The sequence below is a fragment of the Eublepharis macularius genome, chromosome 11 (assembly GCF_028583425.1).
Source record: "Eublepharis macularius isolate TG4126 chromosome 11, MPM_Emac_v1.0, whole genome shotgun sequence".
Lineage (NCBI taxonomy): Eukaryota > Metazoa > Chordata > Lepidosauria > Squamata > Eublepharidae > Eublepharis > Eublepharis macularius.
Window position 1 is genome coordinate 26862531 of NC_072800.1, and position 24677 is coordinate 26887207.

The 24677-nt window shown below is 40.1% G+C and overlaps 1 protein-coding gene across 2 annotated transcripts in view; it reads left to right on the top strand.

The window, feature by feature from the left end:
* Positions 1-24677, top strand: part of DPY19L1 (dpy-19 like C-mannosyltransferase 1) — a 63912-nt gene that overhangs the window by 26487 nt on the left and 12748 nt on the right. For both annotated transcript variants that reach the window (XM_054991539.1, XM_054991540.1), the window contains exons 8-17: positions 2069-2126; positions 2248-2339; positions 3124-3223; positions 7826-7903; positions 8751-8837; positions 9857-9916; positions 12980-13060; positions 14543-14644; positions 15768-15839; positions 16298-16347. In XM_054991539.1, the coding sequence (XP_054847514.1) occupies positions 2069-2126; positions 2248-2339; positions 3124-3223; positions 7826-7903; positions 8751-8837; positions 9857-9916; positions 12980-13060; positions 14543-14644; positions 15768-15839; positions 16298-16347 (780 nt within the window). The remainder of the gene's footprint in view (positions 1-2068; positions 2127-2247; positions 2340-3123; positions 3224-7825; positions 7904-8750; positions 8838-9856; positions 9917-12979; positions 13061-14542; positions 14645-15767; positions 15840-16297; positions 16348-24677) is intronic.

Sequence of the window (24677 nt, forward strand, 5' to 3'; positions counted from 1 at the left end):
TTCTCTTGGCAAGTCTGGGGGCTGCGCCTCAGACCCCGGACACTGACTTCTAAAGACTTCCCAAGTTTCAGGGAGATTGGATTCAGGATCCAATTCTGTGGGCCCTTGAACAACATGCCCCCAGCCACTCTCCATTGTTTCCTAGACAGGAAACATTTCCAAGCTGGCTCTCAGGCAAAAACTCACAGGAGCAAGGCTGCCACTGGCCAAAGGCACACTCCCAAATGCAAGCTTAACCCAGAGAAAGCCAAACCGTTGAACTGAAGCAAATGAATAGAACACACACACCCCCGAACCAAAATGAAACAAGGGGACCAACAAACCAGAGAATCATGTCAAAACAGAGAATTTCACCCAAGTCAAACTGAAGCAAGGGACATTGCTGCAACTTAGCCTAACTGAACCAGTGTCACTCACAGAAGCTAGGCAGACAAGGAGAGCTCCTGCACAGAATGGCCACTACCTCATCTTCTTCCCTCTCCCCAGATGCTAGGAAAACAGCCAGCTGAAGTTGCTATTCCCAGAGTCCTGGATCGGATCTGGGATTCTCTAATTTGATCCAGGAAAGCCAGATTTAGCTGGATCAGCTAAATCCAGCTCCCCCCACCCCAAAATCCTGGACATGGATTGTATACCCCTAAGTTAGGCTGAATTTGTGTGACTGGTCTAAGCTCACCCAGCAAACTTCCATGGCAGCATGTGGATTTGAGCCTGAGTCTCCAAGATTGTAATAGGATACTCTAAGTACTATACCACAGTTGCTCCGATTTCCACAGATCCATCCTTTCAACTCTAGTGTTCCACATCACATCCCAGATCAAGATGTGAAGTGTCTTTTTAGGGAGAGCCTGCTGTTCTTTCACAGATCTCAGGATCAAAGCCAATAGCTTTTGAGATTTCCTAGGAAGGAATGAAGAACTGGCTGTCTCAATCGTACTTGCCAGGCAAATCATACCATAAATAAAAAAACATAAGAGCCTTGTCAAGGCTTGTGTCATCGTATGTTGCATAGTGAATTGAACTGTTGATTACTGTTAATGAAGAGATTCTCTGATGTGGTTGCAGTTGTTTGGGTCACTGCTTTTTTCTTGTAACTAAAGTCAAGTTATGGGAGTAGGCTACTTAGTTCTGATTTTCAAATATCAAGTAGTTACCTTGTGATACTGTTATGTTTCTCATAAAATATTAGAAAATCTATACATGACTTTTGTTTTTGTATAAAATATATTTAGATTGCCATTTAGATGTTTGTTAATTTTGGTTTGTATATTCTGAAAGTTCACTATTGTAAATCAGTTGAGGATACAGGTTTTTGTATTGTATATAGTACCTATAGATGTTCTGAAATTTCAGTTCTGTTACTTTGCCGGATACTAATGTCACAGAGAACTATATCTAAACCCTACTGGGTTTGTTATTGGAGGAAACTTCCAAGTTTTATACAAATCAAGAAAATAAGACATCCAAAGAGTTTTGTTACGTGTACTAAAGAAATTGAGACAAGAGTGATTTTTTTATTTACTCTCACTTGGAAGGCAAGTCTGCCTTTCACATAATATAAATTGATGAGTTGTTCAAGAAAGAGATTACCCTGATCTTTGAATGTTACCCCTCCTTTCTGCTTCTTTCACTACATAGAGAAGGTAGTGACCAACCTGTAGTAGATCTTTTAGTTGCTTGAATACAGGATATTCCTTACCCTGAAAGGTTACATTTTCAGTATCAGGTTAATGGTAGTTGTGCATTCAAATAACTGCATAATCTGCTGGGTCAGACATTATTCTGCACACGGGGTGAAGAAGTGAGGAAGAAACATATAAGCTTGAGAACCACTCTTGATTTTGTCATATAGAGCTGAGGGTGGGGGGAGGAGTGACAGCTAAAATTTCCATTGGAACCCAAGGAGGAGTTGCTAAGAATTAACTGTCTGGGGTTTAAATGGTTTGAGCACACTTCTTTTGTCAGTCATAAAGTGTCTATACAATTAAAAACAAACTTCAAAGTCTGTGAAATCTGGGTTGTTTTGCTAACTCTGAAAATTATGTCTGTTGCATTTTTTTCTCCACAGTGGGAGCAGATTTGGAGGACTACTTACAGTGGCATGCTATTTCTTTAATCATGGGGAGGTAAGTTATTGACAGTGTTAGTCTTTCTTTTAGCAAAAGAAGGTAATTTGTTTTAAAAACTCATAATGATGGTAATTAAAAGTAATAGGGACTATTCAATGAATTAACTTCTTCTTTCCAGAGTACTCGTGTGATGTGGACCCCTCCTCTTCGTGAAAGCTTCTCATATCCATTCTTTGTAGTCCAGATGCTCTTGCTAACCTACATTCTCAGGTAGTTTTTGTTCTTATGACTATTTATATATGAAGAATCAAAACAAAATGCCCAAACCAGGTATATATACTCTTATTGTGTGGAGACCATGGTACTATTACTTTGTGTAGAATATATGGTTTGAAGATTCTAAGCACTGAATACAGATTCTAAGCATTGAATACAGGCCTGCTGTTGAACCTGTGAGTGGCACTAGAGCACAAACAGAAAGCTAAAGATAATTTGAGGAAATACTTGTCTCCTTTGAAACTGTTTTTCTTTATTCAAGTCAATGTAGTACTAATGCACCATTGATTTGTTAGTGCAGGGGTTTCCAACCATTTTGAGCTTATGGGCACTACTGGAATTCTGATACAAGATGTTGAGAGCTTGCTAATCTATACCCATCAGTGAAAAAACAGGTTGCTTACCTGTAGCTGTTGTTCATTGAGAGGTCATCTGTGCATTCATGTAACTTGCTGACCTTGCCAACAACAGGTGCCTTTTAAACTTTCTGCATCTTATTCATACATTTTGGAAGGAACTGAGTGAGAAGGCCCTGTGAAACTGCGGGAAGACCCTGTGAAACTGCAGGGAGGGGAAATTGCATTTAAAAGCTGGCTTTACACACTTCCAAATGCTAGCTTTACGAAGGCTGAAAGCACATCACCATGAATGCACAGATGAAGAACAATAGTTGAAGAACTAACTATTACAGGTAAGCAACCTGCTTTTGTCTGCTTCTCTTGATATTAAAAATCTTAGTTTTGTTGAACTTAACTGCTGTTTTATTTTTTCCCCCAAGGACTCCAAAACTTACTAGAAGAAGCCTGATTGCACTATCTGTTGTTAATGTTTTATTCATGCTTCCATGGCAGTTTGCTCAGTTTGTTCTTCTGACACAAGTAAGATCATTTTAATGAATATGACTTCAATTATGGTTATCTACTTATATTGTTTTTCTGAATAATTTGTGTACAGCTTAATACAAAATGCATAAGCACCAAAGATTCCACAGTAACTAATTTCTATATTAATAAATCCCCTGTGGAGTCTCTTGGATTCACTGAGTGAGATGCAGTTTTGAATTCTGTTGCCAGGCCAAACCAATGGGAACAGGCCCAGTTGAGGTATGCTGTAATGGGCAATGCCATTTATTTTCTTGTTCCTTCTGTAGTGCCTATTTTTTCATGTATGATTTTCAAGTTGTGTTATAGTAAAAATGAGCTCATAGAATTGTTTTAATAAGCCTTTATAAGGTAAAACACAAATTTTTCACACCCTTAATTATATATGTGTGTGTGTTCATGCATATGAAATAGCAGAGGGAGTACTAACTGATACCCAGGCTAGTCTGATTTCATCAGATCTTGTAAGCAGTTGGCCCTGGCCTCCATCATATTTAAAAGCTGGTTGATAGCTGTCTGTGATATAAAAATCACAAGGCCCCTGGATTAATGCAGGCTGGTCTGCAGTAGGGGAATTCCAGTCAGTGTGGCCGAGTCTCACCTGGGAGATGAAGGCATGAATGGAATGTCATACTAATACCAAGGACTGGTGGTGATTGAATTTACTGCCTCCCCCGCTGCGGGTGTGAGTTGTGATAAGAAAGAGTCTCATTGTGTAACCCCGCTTAGCACATTCTGATACTCGTCTTCTGATACCCGTCTTCCCACCCAAGATCGAGGATCGGTCAGCCAGCACTAATAAGTTTAATTTGTCTCCGGGAGACCAATCCAGGTAACAGTCTCACAGCCAAGCTACAAGTGACTTTTTTCATGTGGAGAACACTTGATCATTTTCGCAAGTTTTCCTGGGAACTGAAGTCCAAGTGTCCTTCCCCTCACTGTTAGAATCGCTGCCTGAAGAGCCAGAGAAAGCCAGTGGCAGCAACAGCTTTTGCAAATTGTTCCTCCAGTCACAAGCCTGCTCTCAACGATCTTTGGGGGCAGGCAGCTGCAACTTTCTCCCTGGGCGTCTTGCTCCCGGGGAGCTGCTCTGGAGAAAGCTGACATGTCGGTGAAGCCGAGCAGGACGCTCAGGGAGAAAGTTGCAGCTGCCCGCCCCCAAAGATCGTTGAGAGCAGGTTTGTGACTGGAGGAACAATTTGCAAAAGCTGCTGCTGCCGCTGGCTTTCTCTAGCTCTTCAGGCAGCGATTCTAACAGAGAGGAGAAGGACACTAGGACTTCAGTTCCCAGGAAAACTTGCGAAAACGATCAAGTGTTCTCCACGTGAAAAAAGTCACTTGTAGCTTGACTCTCAGAAGCTAAGCAGGGTCAGTCCTGGTTAGTACTTGGATGGGAGACTACTAAGGAAGTCCAGAGTCACTACACACAGGCAGGTAAAGGTAAACCACCTCTGAACACCTTTTGTAGCAACCATACCTCAAGTAGCAGCTATACCTCAGCTGCTATTTGATGACACTTTCCACCAACACCATACTGATAGCTCCCATTGATTTTTAGTCAGTGAATGATCTTGACAAATAAAACATATTTTCAAAGGTAAATATTCAGGTGATATTTGCTGCTTACAAGCTTTTTTCTTGTATGCAGGCCATAAGCTTGTACCACCCCCAAAGCTTCTCTATATTATGGCATCCTAAACATGATGCTAACATACCTGAAAGTGAGGTATTTATATTGCCTCAATAGGAAAACTCTGGACTAATAAAGAAGAGACAGATTCCATTGTTTTAACTGAGATGAATTAAGCACTTTATTTGACAAAAAGGGTTAAGGATTAAATGGCAGGATGAAGAGGAATGATAGACATACATTGCAAATGAAGTAACCGAAAAGCAAATAGTTATATGGTAGCAAAGGAATAAAAATGCATGGTTACATGGAAATACAATTGAATTGGATTTGCATTGCCCCTCTAAACATCCTCATAAACATCCATTCTAAGTTCAAGATAAGGTGCCTAAATTCTTTTAGGTCTATTAAATCTAGATAGGCATAATTGCTAGAGGTTTCAGCAGAGGCTCAGGATTACTGCATGCGATTTTCAGCCCAGGTACTTTAGCTGCTTGACTAGATCCAGCTAACCTTTTATTCTTTTTTCTTATCTGGGGATAGGGGAAAAAGTATGATCTTCATTTTAATCTAAACAAACCAATCTTTTTTTTTTCAGGGGGACAAACATTCATGTTCTCATACCATCTGTAGTGGTACCCCAGATATTGCCCTCTGTCTCTTCTGATGTTACTTGACTGGTCTCCTTGAGTTTTTCCTTACCTGTCAGGCTTCCTTGCCTCCCAGGATTGCTTGTATGTTCAGTTTCCAGGCCTTCTCATGCCTTTTTGGCTCCATGCAGAATCCTTTCTTCTGTGCAGAGGTCTGTTCCATGCTAATCCATGTAGAAGTCTTTAAGAGGTCCTCTTCCTTCATGGTTCTAGGATCTTTTTGTGATGTTCTGCATTGTATATTTCAGCTTCTTTTCAGCAATTCTGGGGCATAGGATGGGCTTCATAGGCCCTCATGAGAAATGAATTGTTCTCCAAGTTATTCTCATTTTGCCAAGGTATCCTTTCATTCATTTAGAATGGTAGCACATAATACACAAACTCGAGATATTTTCCTGCAGCCTTCAAACTTAAATGTTGATAACTTTTGTGCTTCACGATACTGCCTATGTGTGTACAGCATCTCAGTCAAAAATTCCAAATGCAATATTTACATTCTTTCATTCAGTCATATTTTTACATTTCAAAATTATATTCTGTAAAATGGAACACTTTCCCCCAGGATTCTGTAGAAGTCACTGTTGTCCACACAAGGCTCCATGTATGGAAATTCCAGTTCCAGGAGATGTCACATTAGCAGAATTATCTTTTGGAATCTTTACAGAACATAGTGTGTAGATAAGATTGTAATGCCATCTTAAGCAGCATTACTCCCTACAGATCTCATTGACATCAATGGACTTAGAAGGGTGTATCTGTTCTTAGGATGGCATTACTGGTTTCCCAAGGGGAATTACCCCAAACATTTTGATCTGTCAGTTCATGATTCTTGTCTCTCAGAAGAACTTCCACATTCTCATATTTTTCCATTAACTAAAATCCATCATCTGAACCTGAGTGCTCCAGTTTTCTTGGAGTGTGATGACTATGTTGCTAGGCCTTCATTAAAAGTACCTTCAGCAATATTCAGGCCAAAAGTTAGTTTTCTAAGAGCTTTTTCCTTCTAACTCCTGCAAGTAAATAATAATTAGTACTTAAGGAATTAATTTGCATGATCAGAAAAGTATAAATATTTCTTTAGTATTAAGCCAGTGATCCCCAGTGTGATGTCCCTGGGGTGCCATAGCAATTGCTAATGTGTTGCTTAAGTTTTGGGGATGAAATCTAAAGAATCTTGAATGGAAAAGAAATAAATAGGTATAGAAATAAATTTTGTTACTTCTTACCAGCTGACTGACTAGCACACCACTGAGCTTATCCCAGACATGTGCATCACAGTCATATGATATCAGCTTGGACACAGACTTTCAAATGTGTCTGGTTTTAGAAGCCTCTCTCTAAGGCTGCACAGAAAAAAAACCATCCCCATGTTTGGAAACAGAAATTAAACATTGTCTCTTCCTCAAAGCAAAGAAGTGATCCCAAATTTCCTTCAACTCCTTGTTGTAAGAAGTGCTTCAGAAATGTTCAAAAGTTACCTATTGCGTTGCATCTTCAGGAAGTGCCTGTTTGGAAGCAGATTTCTCTCTTACAGAAGGATGTTTGGCTTGGAATCTCCCAGTATTTTGTTACTGGTGCTGCCCCTCATCTCCATGGCAGCCATTTTTCCAGAATTCTGGAAGTGCTCACGGACTCAACAAGGTTGGGCACCATGATTTAAGTAATCAAACCCTTTGTATCATATCAAGCCAAACTCCTGAGCTTTCTGTCTTTTGTTTGTAAAGCCAGGCCCTGAACTTGACCCGACGTCATGACTAGGAAAAGTGTTTAAGACATCCTTCCCCTTTAAAGGTTGTCAGTCTTTGCATGTTCTTTTGATACAAGGAATACAGTAACTATCACTGGTAGTATATATAAGTATTATTCACAAAGATAATTGCTATAATTAGGTATCTGATAAGGGGAGCTTTGACTCCCAAAATCTTGTTCCCTAAAAATCTTGTTAATCTTTTAGGTGCTGTAGGACTCAAATCTTTCTATTCTATCTCAGGTCAAGATGGCTCCCCACCTGATGCTATAGTTAAAACAACTTCCCATATTTAGCCACAATTCTGAGTTGTTAAATATTGTTACAGCAATATACATTTTCTACTCTGTAAAATGAAACGCTATGAAATGATACCTTTCATATTGGCAATGGATCTTCAAATTATTTATAGCACAGTGGTCAGGATCCAAACTTATTATGGTCATATGAGAAGTAGACGGTTTTTTAAAGTTTTCTTTATTTAGATTTTTAGTTATTTGAATCATGGCTGATTTTCTTAATACTATTCTAGGCCGGGTATGTATTCATTTCTTTGTCCTCTTCAATTGCAGATGGCATCGGTTTTTGGTATATATATTTTTGGATTCATAGATTCAAGCAAACTACAGATGATACTTTATGCACATATGGTAATCCTTTTTCATAAATTACTCTCATTAAATCTTTAAAAGTAGCGCTGATTTCTGTAAATTGTATATAGTATATGCCTTTGATTATGTTCGTAATAGATTCAGGATTGCTTTTTAAAATAAAAGTGGACCAACGTTGAACATTTCATTGCTTTCATACTTGCTCTCAGTTCTGTTAGATTTTAATGATTATGTACTTACCAGTGAACTTATGTGCATAGAGATATGTTCTGCTCACATGATCTATCAGCCCCTCCCTTCTGTAAGTAATGAGTGGACAACTCCTTATTCCCTTAAGCAGGCTGTGTGTGTGGTGGGCAAATATTCATGGGTTTAATTATTGAGCCTCAATTCCATCAACTGTCCATATGGCTGTGGTCGGTATGACTTAAGTATAAGCGATTATGCTCACAAGGAAGAAGTAAAAGTTGATTTTTTGACAAGTGTCATAGAATTAAACAAGTCTGCCACATGAAACCAACTGTAAATAATTTTCATTTTCATTGACTTTCACTTGTTAGTATATAATATGAAAAATAAATGTGGTGCTGTGGGGAATAAAAAATCAGGAATAAGTTCTGATGAGATACAGTGGAAATAACATTGCTTGATATTTTGCATATTTTGAGGCCTTCTTATTAGAAGAATCCTGTAGAAAACAACATTATTGGTGAAAACCAGTACTTTGCTAATGAAAAAATGATATCTTAAGATAACACCTTTACTTTATGAGAGCATTCCATTAAAAAACAATGTTTCAAACTCTTTATGTCAGTATCATTGTTAGCTTAAAACCTGCATTAAAATGTTTCATTATTTATATGTCTTGTTGTTTATATCCTTTTAGGCATCACTTGGAGTCTGTTTTATCTTGATGTTTGGGAATGCTATGTTGCTGACATCCTTTTATGCTGCCTCTTTAGTAGTTAGCTGGGTAAGCTCATAAAGGATTAGTCAAGAGGATTTTATTTTATGGTATAGGATTATGAGAATAATTCACCATATATTTAGGGAAAAGACACTTCATACAGTTGCAGGGCATATAGTGCCTATATTTGCGGGGGGGGGGGGAGGGGGACTAGGAGGTTGAGATCCCTCACTTCTAAAATACTTGTCCCCCCAAAATGATGTATTTTTCAATAAATTATGGAGTTCCTTATGAGCATGCCCTATTTATTGCTAATTGGGAAGAAATTCTGGGCACACTGTGAGCTTGTGCATCCAGAGTTGTTCCTGATATTGCACTGAGTAGGAGCATTTATGCATGCGTGCGTGCGTGCATGCATGCATGCGTGCATGCCAGTCAAAATTACCACTTCTGCATGAGTTCAAGTGAATCAGAAGCAAGTTATCAGAATCTGTAGACAACAATATTCAGCTTTCATCTGTGTATTTTTAGAGTATCACATGTCTTAAAGAAGAGAGCACTTTCGTTAAGAAAAAATATTGACCAAATTATATTATGTAATGTTTCATTCTTTATGGTATCAACTGAACTTAAGGACAAATGCCAGTAGTATTGTTCATAAGACAAATTAAGCAGGCCGTAAATGGCAATTAAGAGTAATTCCTGTTTTTTTCTTCATGAACTGGCTAAACTGGTTTTTAAGAATGTGGGTAGTATGTGGATATACATCAGAAACTGAACCTGTGTTGGTTGTGCCAGGTGCTGATGTGACACACAAATAGTTTGCACCAACAGAGAATGGAATCTTGTGTGGCTGACAGTAGAATGGCTCCATCTCTGCGTATGGAAGGCAGTAATAAAAAAAATCAGCATTCCATACGTACATTGTACAGTAAATTCATCAGTTTGACTGACAATGTCTCTTCAGTTGTTTTCAGCGATTTTTTTTCCTCAAAAAAATTTCATCCTTCTGAACTATAGTTCTGAGAAATACTGGATAAATCTTGTAGAAGTCAAAGTACTAATAATCAATTTTGTTGTTTTAGGGTATTCTTGAACTGGGTCCTAAATACCTGAAAAAAGGTAGAAAAGACATTCCTTTATGGGTAAGGAGTGACATATCGTGTGATACAAATATTTACTAGATTAATTAGTCACTAGGATGATAAGTAGATCACAGTATTAAAGAATTAAAGTTTTCAAGAAATCTTAACAAAAGTTACCACAGTTTTAAACATCCCGAGGCTTGTGCCTGGTTGAAGGTAAGCACTTTCACTTCTGCCAGGACTTTAGGACTCTGAAATGGAGATAGTTTACCTGCTGTTGACTTATTTTTATTGCTGTCTCAGGTAGTTGATTACTGTTGTATTGTCATCCACTACCCACCCACTATTCTGCTGGCCAAAAGCTGGGGTATAAATATAATGGGTGGATCCTACCCTTATCTTGCCACTCCACTGATCAGTATTTATTAAAATACTATCCCACCTTTCCTTTTGGGACAAGTTTGAAGCCTTCCTACTTCCTCCAAATTAAGTGATTCTTCCATTGGAGAAAGATTCACTTAAGTCGCAGGAAAGCTCCTCAGGCTGGAGGAGGATGATAGGATCCACCCCAGGAAACACCTACCTACCTACCTACCTAGATGGTTGTAGAGAGAAAATTAAGAACATACTTAACAGGGTAAAAACCAACAAGAGGGGGCTTGGAGGATATAATCATTTGGACACCCCCCCCTCCCCAACTGAGTCAGACTGTTGATCTGTGGGCCTAAGTTAAGTAGCTTCTTGTTCATGTGGTCCTGAATCTCAGAAATCTGTTATGGTAGCACAGTTGTTCTGTATCACTGATCATTGAACAATCTGCTTGTGTAGTGCTGAATCTGAGTAATACAAAATAGAAGGGAGTATTTGCTTTATTTCTTCATCCCCATGTTGTATGGGAGAATTGGGAGGTAGGATTGGTGCACACATGCCTTAACTCTAATTCACTCTCCTCCTACCTGTTCCAGAATACGTTTTAGAGGTTCTGCCCTCTTGTAGAGGGATTATAAATGGGACTTCTCTCATCAGTGGAGTGCAGCTTTTGCTGAAAGACTCTTTTAACAACTTGGAAGTCTTTTTGGATCCTGGCCACTTGTTTGTGAAGCAGGTGACTATGGCAGCAGTTTCTCCCCAGCTTAATTTAGTTAGAAAGCTGGCTGCCTATTTGCTAAAGAGTCTGGCCATGCTGATCCATGCTTCAGGAACCTCAGGATTGGGTCACTGTAATGTGCCCTTCATGGCACTGTCCTTGAAGATGATCCACAAATTTCAGTGGATGCAAAATGTGACAGCCCATTTGCAATCAGGAACTGTTCATTGGAACCATTTTATATATTAATAGTCAAGTGGCCATGATCTGAGTATACTTAAATCCAGAGATTGGTGTCATGAATGGACAAGACAGACCTTCCTGTACACCTAAAAAATGTTCCAGGTTTGTAGAAAAATCCGAAACCTAATTTTTTAAAAAAAAACATTAGGGGGTTAAAAAAACCAAAATGATAAAAGAAGCAACTGTGTAACTTTGACCAGATGCCCTAAGTGGCTGTTGCTAGGCAACCATAACAGGTTAGTCAGTTTTCCAGGCTCGGTTTCTGTCAATAATAGTCAGGTGGAGGGGCAGGACCCTTTCTAGGGCTGTTCGGGCCTTTGAAGGAACGGCTCATTGGGGCCAGACCCAATCACCAGGTGACTTGATACCACATGACTTGCATGACTCACCCAGGCCCAGTTATTTGCTGCTGTGGTTATAGTGTCACAGTAGAATCTGGGAGACTAGAGTTCAAATGCCATTGTTCTGTGGAAGCTCACTGGGAGACGCACGTGCACACATACACACCTCAGTGTGGAGAAAGACAGTATAGAAATCAAGTACATTAATAAATATAGACAGTGATGGAGCTCAGCTAAAAGGTAAGCTGTTTGGTGGGTTTGAAGGAGAGAAGGAAGCATGGAGAGGTGACCATATGGAGGCTGCCAGGAGGAGGAAAGAGGAAATAGTGTGGAGAAGGGGATACAGAGGAAAGTGGAGTACTGCCTGCAAGTTCTTGCAGGTTCTCTACCTGGGCCATAGGTGAGAAGCTGCTAGAGGGGGAGGGGGGAGTTGAAGATGGAGCAGAAAAAGGTAGGTGGGAAGGAGAGAAGGAAGCAGGAAAAGGCTTTGGAGGCAAGGAAGAGAAAGAGGACGTGGTGGGGGAAGGGAAAATGTTCTTGTCTATTTGATGTTCTTATACTGTCAATTTTAATACAGTTTTGATGTATTTGACATTTATTGTATCTTGTTGCTTGCCTTGGATCCTGGCATCAAGAGAAAGGCGGACATATAAATATTGTAAATAATTTAAAAAGATCTTTAGCAGTGTGATAGAAGCACTCGCCCCCAGTTCCAATTAATTCTTTTCTGTCCCTCCTGAGATTTTTTTAGCTTCAGAGTGCTCAAAAACCTTCAAAGCATCCTGGACTGTTGGTTTGGGAAATATGTCTCATGATATTCATTCTCAGCTATAGTTTCCTTTACCGCAGCAGTACATTTTAAGAGTTTGAGTACGCTATCTTGCCTTACCCTGCCCTCGCCCCCAGTTGATGCTTACAATTCCATGGTTGTTGGAGGTTCACTGTCACCATTTTAAAGAGATTTTAAAAAGCCATGAGGGACATGGCACAGAGTTCTTTCAACCCGCCCCCCCATGCCTTTTCAAGTGAAGAAACACCCACCCACAACTGTTTTGGCACAAAGTTGTGGGGTGGGAGGGCTCCATGCCAGATCAGGACCAGGCCCTGATGGTTTTTAAAAATTACTTTAAAGTACATTCAGGTCTTTAAAGTCATGAGTTCGCCGTCATGTTTAGTTTAACACATGGGTAGTAAGAAATGTGTGTGTTGTATGTTCTTCTAGTGAAGATACCTTGGGGGAACTGTTGCTTCAAATCATAATCTGCTCCTTCCTACTGTCCTCACATGACAATGATTTTGGCTACCCCTCAAATAATAATTTGCAAAATATAACACAGGATTATTTGCAGTATTTCATATAAACCAGTAAAAATCTTTGTAATGTATCTTTCACATAGGATGCCTCTTATAGTTCTTTGGTTTTTCAGATTAAAAGTTTCCTTCCTTTCACAGGCTGTTAAAGGATTTGCTTGGGTGTTTGGGACAATTGTCTTGAAATGGTTGATGTGTCAAATACTTGGAATAGCTGATGATGTAAGTAAACATGTTGCTGTTTCATATGTTTATGCTCATATTCTTAATGGCCTGCGTTCTAGGTACTTAGCATTATTCTTTATGTAGCCTAAGTGATTTCATACATTATTACAAATTCAAATTGGTCATTATTTGAAATGTTTGCTTAGACTGGAATCCTAGAGACACTGAATACAGTAGGACTCCGTTCTGAATAAAATGTACTTCTAAATAGATTTGGGCTGCTAGTTAATTTAAGATTCTCACTTTTATAATTACTGTGGATTAAAACTGTTGCACAGTAAAACCAGATAACAGATGTCATTGTTTTCCATTTTCACTAATTTTGAGTAAAAACGTAGCAAAAACTAAATACATTACCATTTATTCTAGCAACTGTAGTAGGCAAAAATGGGTTCTTTGAATTCAAATTGACATGGTTATTTTTATATTTCAGGCTCACTTATAAATATATGTAAGAATGTTAGTCTTTAGAAACAAGCTATTAAGGCAGTTTTCAGATTACATATTAACACAATTAAAATGTAGTACTTCTAGAAAATACAAATATTTGTGTGTTGTCTTCCTGGTGTCTGACTTCTGAACACTCAGTATTTTCTTTGATCTATCTTTTCTTAGGCATGTGATTCCAGTACATTTAATTAAGTGGCTATAATAATTATGTGGTCTAAAAATAAGATTTTTAGGGAGTTTATTATTCATGTTGTAAGTCATGAGTACAGTGATTAGGAAACCTGTCGTATCTCAGGAAATTGTTGCCCTGGCAATGGATAATTAGGATTAAATGCCCTCTTTTAATAGTTTTGTTTTAAAATGCATTTATCTAAAAATGTATGTTCCATTTTAGCCCATGTTTCATGCAGTGTAACATTGCCAGCTGTGTACAACAAAAGGAAAGCCTTATACAGCGTAGGATGGGGATTGTCACTTTTCCCAACAATATTAAGGGTTGTTTCCTAAAACTGAAGTGTTTATATAGAACAGCTGAAAGTGAGAAATAAACATTCAGCAACAGTTTCATATCTGGAATTATTTTATTATTGGAATGGATTAAAGTACACAAACTATATGTACACAAGTACACAAACTATATGTAAAAACACTTTATCTTTTTTATAGAATATTTATTTTTCTGAACATGACATTTGAGTGCTTGATTATAGAACAGACCGAGAACTCAGTAATCTCCCTGAACTTTAAGAACAGCCAGTTCTGGTCTTCTGAATTGCATCAAAGTGCAACAGTCCACTATCCATAACCTAGTATCTTCCATATTGTGTGCAAACTGGGTTACCATTAAATGTTCAAATTAACTGCAGTCCTTTTCCTCATATATGACCATGATATATATTTCTTGGGGTGATATGACATTACCTAAATGGAAATGTGTTATGTCTTTCACAGTGTTATAGAATGTAACTGAAAATATTTAAATTCTTGAATAACTTTTTAATAAACATTTTCTCTTGTTATTTTTGTCAGGCTCATATAAGCAACCTATTAAAAGCAAAACTTACTGGTTATAAGGATTTTGATACATCAATGTATACCTGTGCTGTGGAGTTTGATTTCATGGAAAAAGAGGTAATAGCGAGAGAAATTCTTGTTCAGTTTTTAATTGCTCATAAGTTTTAATTGGCCGGAATCAGCTTCATATAATGATACTTCTGTACTTGAGGTTGACACATAAAGCATTTCAGTATCTATTTTATAGGTACAACTTAACATTGATGGTGATAGACTGTAAATTTGATTTCTGACTATTGACCAATATATGGTGCTGTTTAATATGTGGAACATACTATACGTTGAAATGCCTATTAAAACTTTAGAGCAGGAGTTGAATTCTGAAAGACATTTTGACTAATGTATAACTTATCAAGTAGGGCAGATTTCAGAGATGCACTTTTGCTCTGGATGTCACTGAGTCACACTAGCCTCTCCTGGTACTTTGTTAATATGAGTGTCTTAGTGGCTTGTATTAGTATGAGACGCAGTGCTGTAATCAGCACATGGTGAGCAGCTGCCATGGCCCATGGCTTGTTGTGGGGTGCACTGCTGCTGACTCCTTACTCATGCATCTTCTCTGATGCCTGCAGTCACAGTCTTCCACTACCTGTTTGTGAATGCTTTGTCACCACTGCTCCCAGCTGCACATATTGTCTAGTGCTGCTGCAGAAGGGCATGTGGGTGGTGCTCAAAGCATCAGCATTCCTGATGACTGGCAGTAGCACTCCTAGCTGCACCCATCACCCAACACCATGACTGCAGGTGGTGGGAAAGCTTATAAGTAGGCATGTGGGTTGGGAGGGCAAAAAAGGGCACCTGAGTACTCTGCCTAGGAGCCCCCAAATCTGGACCCAGCCCTGCACATAGGGGCAATAGCTGCAGTGCTTTGAAATAGGGCAGTCTACTATGTGAAGTTTTTAAAAGTAGCACAGTTGCTTATTTGTGCAAGTTTTGTACATTTCTCTTGTACATATTATTCAGAAGAACTGAAAACATCTGCAATGCACAGAAGTATTGTGTTTGGCAAGCAGAAATAAGAAAAATGAAGGAGAAAAGTATGCAGGAGACAGTGGAATGTATTAGGCAAGTTACAATAAGAAAATGGCTTGTCTAAAGTGAATACATCCAGCAGCTCAGAAGAAATTATTTTGGAAAGTTACTGTACAGAATTATCACCAGTTAAAACTTTTCATTTCAGACTCCAGTGAGGTACATGAAGACATTGCTGCTTCCTGTTGTTCTAGTAATTTTTTTAGTAATTTCACAGAAGGTAGGTCATTTTGTTTGCCATATGTGGTGCAATAAAGGGGGCAGTTCATAGATTTAAATTAGAAATGTGTTCATCTGTATGGCAGGATGTGACCACTTCTTTTTGCACACAGTTGCACAGTTACAAAAACGGGAATTGTAGTGTACGTAAGTCTGACAAGAGAAGCACATTTAAAAATAGCAACATGTCTTAAGTATTTAATTGAAGACTAGTTGGGAGCTATATTTATCCACAGCCCTCTGAGCCATTATAGTTTGGCACACAATACAGAGGCAGATTCAGTTATGTCGAATCTGGTTATTAGAAACTAGGAATGCAGTTCAGACAGTAGGCTAATTTGGTCTTCTTGAAATATCTGTTGACAAAACAGTGTTTCCAATTTATGTACATGATGGCCTTTTCTTTGCAAACCTTACATCTGTCTAAGTGTTTGTTTTTTAATTTTTCATTATTCACAGACATATCAACATGTGTTAGCTAACATATATAATGAAGAATACACGGAAAGGTAAATATATTTGATACTCAGGGTGATGTTGCAAGCATTTGTCACAGGGAGACTTTCAGGATTAGAGCTTGACATCTGACTGCATGTGGACAAAGGAATCAGTCAGAATACTGAGAACTGTAAGCAGCTCTTGTTTAAAGAACATTTATTTATTTATTTTATTTGTATTCGATTTATATTCTGCCCTCCCCACACTAGTAGACTCAGGGCAGATTACAACCAAATAACAATTTAAAATTACATTAAATAGTCTGTACAGTTTAAAAACCAATAAAGCATTTCAAAATTACATAGTTAAAAATACATATACATGTCCACAGCGGCACAATAATCTAACCTACCACCCATTAACCATCTCCAGAGCATCATAGCAGGGGAGATTTAATAGATGGGGGTGTCATTAGTAGGGAGGGCATGTTCTATACTCTACCAGCCAGGGAGCTCCGCCTAGCATCGCCCGTATGCCTGGTGGAACAGCTCCATCTTACAGGCCCAACGGAAAGATAACAAATCCCGCTGGGCCCTGGTCTCATTGGACAGAGCGTTCCACCAGGCAGGGGCCAGGACTGAGACAGCCCTGGCCCTGGTTGATGCCAGGCGGGCTTCCCTGGGGCCAGGGACCTTTAACAGATGTTTATCACTAGAACGAAGAGTCCTGTGGGGTTCATATGAGAAGAGGCAGTGCTGCAGATACACCGGTCTCAGTCCACATAGGGCTTTATAGGTTAATACCAAAACCTTGAACCTGATTCGGTACTTCACCAGTAACCAGTACAGCTGACACAATACTGGCGTTACATGCACACACATCAGCATTCTGGTGATGACACGTGCCACTGCATTCTGTACCAGCTGTAACCACCGGATCAGGTTCAGGGGAAGCCCAGGGTAGAGTGCATTACAGTAGTCTAACCTAGAGGTGACCATTGCCTGGATAACTGTAGTTAAGTAGTTAAGGACGAAAGATAAGGGGCAAGCTGCCTGGTCTATCGAAGGTGGAAAAGTAGACCTGGCAACCGCAGTGACCTGGGCCTCCATTGTCAGGGAGGCATACTGGATCACCCCCAGGCTCCTCACTCTTCGAGCTAGTGTAAGCACTGCCCCATTGAGTGTAGGGAGCTGGGGTCCCGAATCCATGTTTCTGTGACTCAAGTACAGGATCTCCATCTTCGCAGGGTTTAATTTCAGCTGACTTTGCCTCAACCATCCAGCCACGGTTTCAAAAGCATGCTCCAGGACATCTGGGGCCGATCCAGGCCGGCCGTCCTTCAACAGATATGGCTGGGTGTCGTCCGCATATTGGTGACACCCAAGCCCGAAACTTCGCACCAACTGGGCGAGGGGGAGCATATAGATGTTATACAATAATTAAACATTGGCTTTCACGTGGCACTTAATAGGTGCAAATTGGTTTAGCGCTTTCACAGCCTGTTAACAGAAACTTAATTTTAAATAACAAAATGTTTAAAATTGATGACTGGCTGGAGAGTTGAAGCAACAGCTAGATGTTATGACACTTGTATGGCATAGAGAGCTTGTCAATTTGTTAACCTCTGTACTCTCTTCATGTGATATTTGCTTCTTATTTCGAAGGGAAGTAAATATTTTAAAGACAGCTATATACAAGAACGTACTTTTTAAAAATAAATGTAATTTTTATTGCTCTTTACAAATAAATTGAATTATGAGTGGAATGCAAATTATTTTTAAGTTTAATGCTAAATGATGAGGAATTTATCAATACAGGTGCTGAACAAGCCCTGTATTGGGGAATCTTAGGGGAATCGGTGTTGCCACATTCTTAACCCAAGCTACTCACTGGTACCTCTGCTGGACTCAAATTGTTTACATCAGTAATTATTAGTTCATTTGAAATTATACTTCTTTGGTTCCTTTTCTGAAGTGACTTTTGTATGTTCTAGATCCGTGGCAGAAAGGCAGTGTTTATCTTTGGACAGCCTGCCCTTAATATACCAGCAGAACAGATTCATTCTGAAGCACTACCCCAGGAGATATAGTTCTCAGTTTCTAGTCTGATTATAATTTTACCTTCAAAGCAATATTCCCAGTGGGCTGGCTTTTTTCTTTCTTCAGTAGGCAGCAACTTCTCCTCCTTAGACCCCCCCTCCCCCTTTCTGAACTTAGCCAAGTGGAGAGGACAGACCTGTATTTAGAAGAGCCAATGTAGAGGATAAGCTTCCGATTAGCCCTCTCCTCACCCTCCATCCCTGGTGAGGTGTCTTTTCTGAGACATTCATTCCTACCATGGACAGAATGCCTGAGTCTTTCACCTCCATCAGTCTCTGGGGATAGGCTGCAGCAGCATACCCTAAGGGAACAAGCCTGAGGACCTTATGAGAGAATCACAGCCACAGTAGGGGAAGTTCATTTCCCAACTCTGTGAATACACTGAATTGGGCCAGAATGCATGTTAAACCCCAAATTCCCATGTTCCCGAAGTGTCTACATATGTGATAGGGGAGGAAGGGAGAGGGCTACTATTTGGATATTAAATCTACTCCCTGAGACTGACTGCAACAAGAAAAGAAGGGAATTCCTGACACATCTACCTTGTATTAGTAAGAGTATGTGGGTAACAACACATTCAGGGATTAGAACCGAGTAATTTTCCTCAACTAAATGGCAGTGTCCACTGCATCCTGAGAAAAGGGTTGCCTTCATGCTCTAACAGCAGAACAATGATAGGAGTATTAAGGTAAAGTATGTTGTCAAGTCACAATTCATGGTGACCTCATGGGGTTTTCAGGACAAGATGAGCAGAAATGTTTTGCCATTGCCCTTCTCTGTAGAGCAGCCACAGTTTTCCTTGGTGGTCTTCCATCCAAGTAGCAACCCTGCCTAGCTTCCAATCTCTGATGAAATTGGGCAAGTCTGGGTTATTAGAGCTGCTATGATAGGATGATTAGATGTACATAACAAGTGGAGCAGCTGCTTATACTTTCCACCCACAGTTTCTGAGGCTGTTTCCCCAGTGAAAGATATTTTCATAGAATCACTTGGTCAGATTCATTAATATTTGTTTTACTGAGTTTGACTCTTCATTTGTGGATATCTACTTTGTAGAGTATAGACTCTCATCAGATAAGCAGAGCAGAACTATTCCCAACCCAGAAGGGATATGCTGTTCTTTTAAATTTCTAGAGATTAATAATGCTATACAACCACTGAGCTGGAAAGTGAAATTCTACCCTGTGTATTTTCATAATAGGAAGTGGCTGGAGGACAGTCTTTCCACTCTTCTTTCATCTGTGTAGGACATGGTTCAGTTCCTGGGATGGCCATTCCATATACTTTCTATGGATACTTTTCCTTATTACTACTTTATGGTCTCTGGGCATCATACTGATGGATTTTATACTGGCTTTGAGCAATGACTTGTAAACTTCTAGTGCTAGTTTTTTTGCTGTGAAGATTTCTCCACAGGAACACAGCATCAGCATGCATGTCTTGGGGGGCGGGCAGGGTTGAGCCATAATGGTGTTCCCTTTCATCCCCTGCTCCAGCAATTTTGCTTGGAAATTCCTGTGAGAGTTTTTGTCTCTATGGAGCTAGTTTTTCTTTGATTTCCCCCCCTTAAGTAGTAATGTTCATAATTTTTTCTTAGTCCGTATATAGATGTAAATGGTTGGCTTCTTTGTTTGTTCCTTGCTAGCATTTTGTGCCTATATCTTCAAGAAGTGTAAGTTTTGTGGAGGGAAAATAGTTTTGACAGACAGACATGACCAATTCTCCTGTGCCTATGAGAAATTCAAAGTAGACTCTTGTCCAAATTGTTTAAACTTGATCAAATAGGCAATAGAGCCTCTCCACTGCTTACTGTTGAAAAAAACTATCTGTGTCTCAGCCATTGTAACTCAGAACCAAAACAGATGAGACACCTGACGCTTGGAGAACACATGCCAGTTTCCTGCAAGGTTCCACGGGAAGTGTATTGAGAAAGAGCCTCTGCCAGGGAATCCCTCTTTGCCCTGGCAGAGATTCTTTCTCTAGGCATCTCATCTAGTCTGCTCAGCTCCCTCTCATCTCCACCAGCTCCCCTTGCTCTCCTAAAAGCACTCCATAGCCAGAGGGAGCTGAGTGTGCAGGTGGCAGGCGGCGAGAGGGAGGTGATTTCACTGATGGTAGTCGGAGCTGGCAGCGGTGATAGACTCCTTGTCCCTCTCACCCCTGCCAGTATGCTCCCCTTGCTCCCATAAATGCACTCAGCAGCCAAATTCCTCTCTGGGGAGGTGAAATTGACAGAGCCTTCAGGAACGCAAAGAGGAAATAAACCCTCTGAAGAGCCATCTTTGCTGGCTCTAGAGAGGTGAAACTGACAGAGCCTTCTGATCTTCCTTTTAAACTTGGCTTCCCGGCTAACATTGCGTCTCCCTTCATTTGAGCATCCTCGTGTGATTCTCTTGGTGTAGAGAGACTCTCAGTCTCCTGCTTCTGTCTGTGAGGTAATATCAATGCCTTCTCTGTCAGCATTTGTTGGTGAGTAGTTGTCTCCCCACCCCTGAACAGAGCTAACTGTCTCTTCTAAAGAAGAGTAAGAGACTGATTTCTCCTGAGAGTCCGAGGCCAAAGAAAAAGCACAAGCTGGCTAAGAGTGCTCCACCATCAGCTTTCGTATAAAGGACGGCTTGGATATCAACATCTGCCTACATTCTAGCCACTGTCCCAACTCTGACTGATGCAGATGTCATCATTATATCAATGGACCCTGAGCTTCCAGAACTCACTTTACGGATGGAAATGGTGGGACTCTTCTCCACCCCTGCATATGGAGGAAGAAAAGCTGGGAGATTCTCCCAGCTCGTCACCTTATCAAACCCACTTCCAATCTTTACCATCATCTTTCAGGCATGGGAATGGCAACAGGGATCATCTTTCATCTTCTCCTGCACAGACTATGTTTCCTTGTCTCAGAGATCTCTATCCTGAACTTGGCATAGTGACTTGCCTTGGAAGAGCCTTCTTGATATTGAGCTTCACCTCTGTGCAATAACATGTTTTGATACAGGGATTTGTCTTGATAACTAAAACTCACCAACACGGAGGGATGTTCATTGGTACTGAGACTTTTCAAGAGAATCCTGTCCTTGATCTGCCTATTGAGACCACAGTGACAGGAGATGTTATAAGGATGACCATTACATCTATCCCATTTCTCCACATCACTCAACATGGAAGGAATGCCAGTATTTTGTGTCTGAGGCTAAGCATCTTCCAGCCTATTTTCATGGGGAACATTTAGTTCATACCCATGCTTGCTTCCATCCTGCTCCTCTTATAACTGGGAACTTGGATCATGTCTGTTGACCTCAATAATACTTTCCCCTGGCTTTAATGTTGTTGATTTGTGGCCTGCTGTGTGAAATGACTGTTACTAATAGAATGTGTTGCCCTTTGGCCACTCCACTGCCCCACTATGCATAGCAATAGTTGCAGCATGCCTTTGGCGTCTCCCCATATGTTGATAAATGGCTTCTAAGTCTCTCCTTTCTGTGTCTTTTTCCTTACGTTAGGGAAAGTCTATGTATCTTGGCCTTGCTAGTTCTCCAAGTAAATGAGAATTTGCATCCTGATCTAGAACAGTCTTTGCTATCCGTAGAAGCTATGCCAGACTGTTTCTCAGGTCAAACCTTTCTACCTCCAGTCTACAGGACCACTCTTATGCACTTAGCTTGGGTCTGCATGGACAAACTTTTTTAGTCTGTGAGGAGTGTCCAGGAGCTGCTGGGATTTACCTTGGTTTGGAAATTGCTATAGCATCGATTCCTGGATCATCACCATCTGAGGGAGGATTCACAAAACAGAATCCTCCTTTGGCCTACATTTTTGACATTATGTCTGTGCTGGTGGATCCATTGGTGCAACCATTCTTACCTTCAAGCCTCATTTTACTCTGATGAGAGATCTTTCTCTCTGGGGCTGAAGCACCCACTGCAATGTAGATTCTTTATCAACCATGGTCAGTGCAAGAGAGGAAATCCATATCAATCTTCTGGAGCTTCTGGTGGTTTACAAGGCTCTTTGTGCCATTTCTGTACAGGCTACAGGGTAGAGTAGTACAGGTGACCACTGACAACATGACCACCATGTACCACAGGGTTAACAAATCCCAGGGACCAGAGTGCCTAGAAATTTTGTTGTAGGGCCTAGTATTTTCAGCAAGGATTTTATTGTAGTGTCTCTGGGTGATTTTTACTAGAAACAGAAAAATTATTTATCATTTCACATTCAATATATACGGAATATATGTTATTGTATGACATAAAAAGAAATGTGCATGATGTTACAATTGCTTGTTTATATGCATGCTTAATTTTACATCATTCAATGAGCAGTTAATTTCTTAACCAATTTATTTCTATCTGGCTCAATCAGTCAGTTAAATGGAGCTTTAAAAAGCAATAATGTAATTATGAAGTTGGGGAGAAATTAGGTTAGGGTTATAGATTTGTTACCCTTGTATTTATTTATACACCAGAACACTTTTGTCATTACTTAAAATTGTGAGAAACTCTAAAGTGCTTAGGGATTAGTTTTTGTTGTGGTGATAATTACAAGATATGGTCATTAAAATACAAAATGCTGAAGACTGAAAAATCAGCCTGGATTTTAAAGCCAAATAAAATTTATCAAAAGCCTGCTGTACTATATAAACAAGCAGGTTGGAATAGCATCTCACACCCTAACAGTCTTATCTGCAGCCTGTGGGAGAAATGCATTGAATTCAACATCATGCTAGTCTCATCCATGTCATTGGACAGGACTGCATCAATGCCTGTACCAAAATCGCCAAGGCATAGTGGCTCATGAATGGGAATTCAACAGCACATATCTTGATCTGATTTTTCTGTCAGTGTGGTCTTCCAAAGATAGACCTATTTGCAACATACCAGAAGTCAAAGTATCATTGTTTTTGCTTTGGAGCAGAGAAAGACCATGGACTCCTAGAGATGCTTTTTTTAATGGGCATGTTCCAACATTCTCTCCTATCCCCCTTGTCACCAGAGTCATAGGGAAGACAGCTAGGGATAGGATGGACTGTATCCTAATTTTAGCCAGCCTAACCATGGTTTATTAAGGTGCCACAGATGTCTGGTGGCCAGTACATACACATTCCCAGGGCCTCCTGTCAACACCAGGAAAAGATCCTGCATCTAGTAGATTATGCCAACCAAGTGATGCTGGATATAGACTTCTCTTCGAAGGGTGCTTACTCTTCCAATTGATGGTGAAACAGTTCTTCTGGAGCCTTGTTCAGCTCTGTCCTCCAGTCCAACTCAGGACCTGCAGTTGGCCTTGACACAGTTAATGGGAAAGTCATACCCATGACTACTGCTGATACTCATCGTGTCTAATGTGGCTTTTCTCAGCTCTGTACAGCTAGGAGAGTATCTGAATTCACAGATTTAAGAGTGTTTGCTGAATTCAGAGTTCTTCCTTACATCCAATTCAATCAGGAGGAATTGGTTCTGAGTCCAGACATTTCTACCCACCGTTGTTTCAGACTTGAGTTTAAATCAGGACTTGGTCTTACCAAGCCTTTCCCTTCACCAAACATGGATGCAGAGTACACCATACACTCTTTTGAGAAACGTTGCCAGAGACTCTCCAAGCCCATTCTACAGAAGCCCTGACAACATCCTCAGCTTTTGCCAAGGCATACCACTACCAGAGTTGTAAATGGCAACTACCTGGGAACAACTGACAAAGTTCATCAAGCTATACACCCTTAATGTTCATACCTGGGGTGGTGCCTTGATTGAAAAAGTTGTCTTGCATTCCTTATTCTCCTGAAGCAGCTGCATCTGCCTCCAGGTACATCAGCTTGTTAGTGTGATGCACAAAGAAGTGGAAACAGGTTGCTTGCCTGTAATTTGTCCTTCAGATGGTCATCTGTGCATTCACATGACCACCCACTTTCCCAGAGCAGGTGGCTGTAACTTGTGGTATACTTGTACATTAGAAAGGAACTGAGCAAGATAATGTAATTTCCTTGCGGTATGCTCAGTCATAGGCTACATTCTTTGGGCCCAAAAAGCTAGTGCTAAACGTTTCCAAGTAATTGCTCCATGTAGGAACAAAGCCCCTGAATGTGAATGCACAGATGACCACTTGAAAAACAAGTTAAAGGTAAATAACTTGGTTTTCCTTTCGGAATTTGCTTATTTAGTTACATATTTTGCCTTTCTTACTGATAGGGAGCCAAAGTGGCTTATATTGTTCTCCTTTCTCCCCTTTTATCCTCTCAACATCTCTGTGAGGAATGTTAGGTTGAGTGAGTGTGACTGGTCCAAGGCACCCAGCAAGTTTCT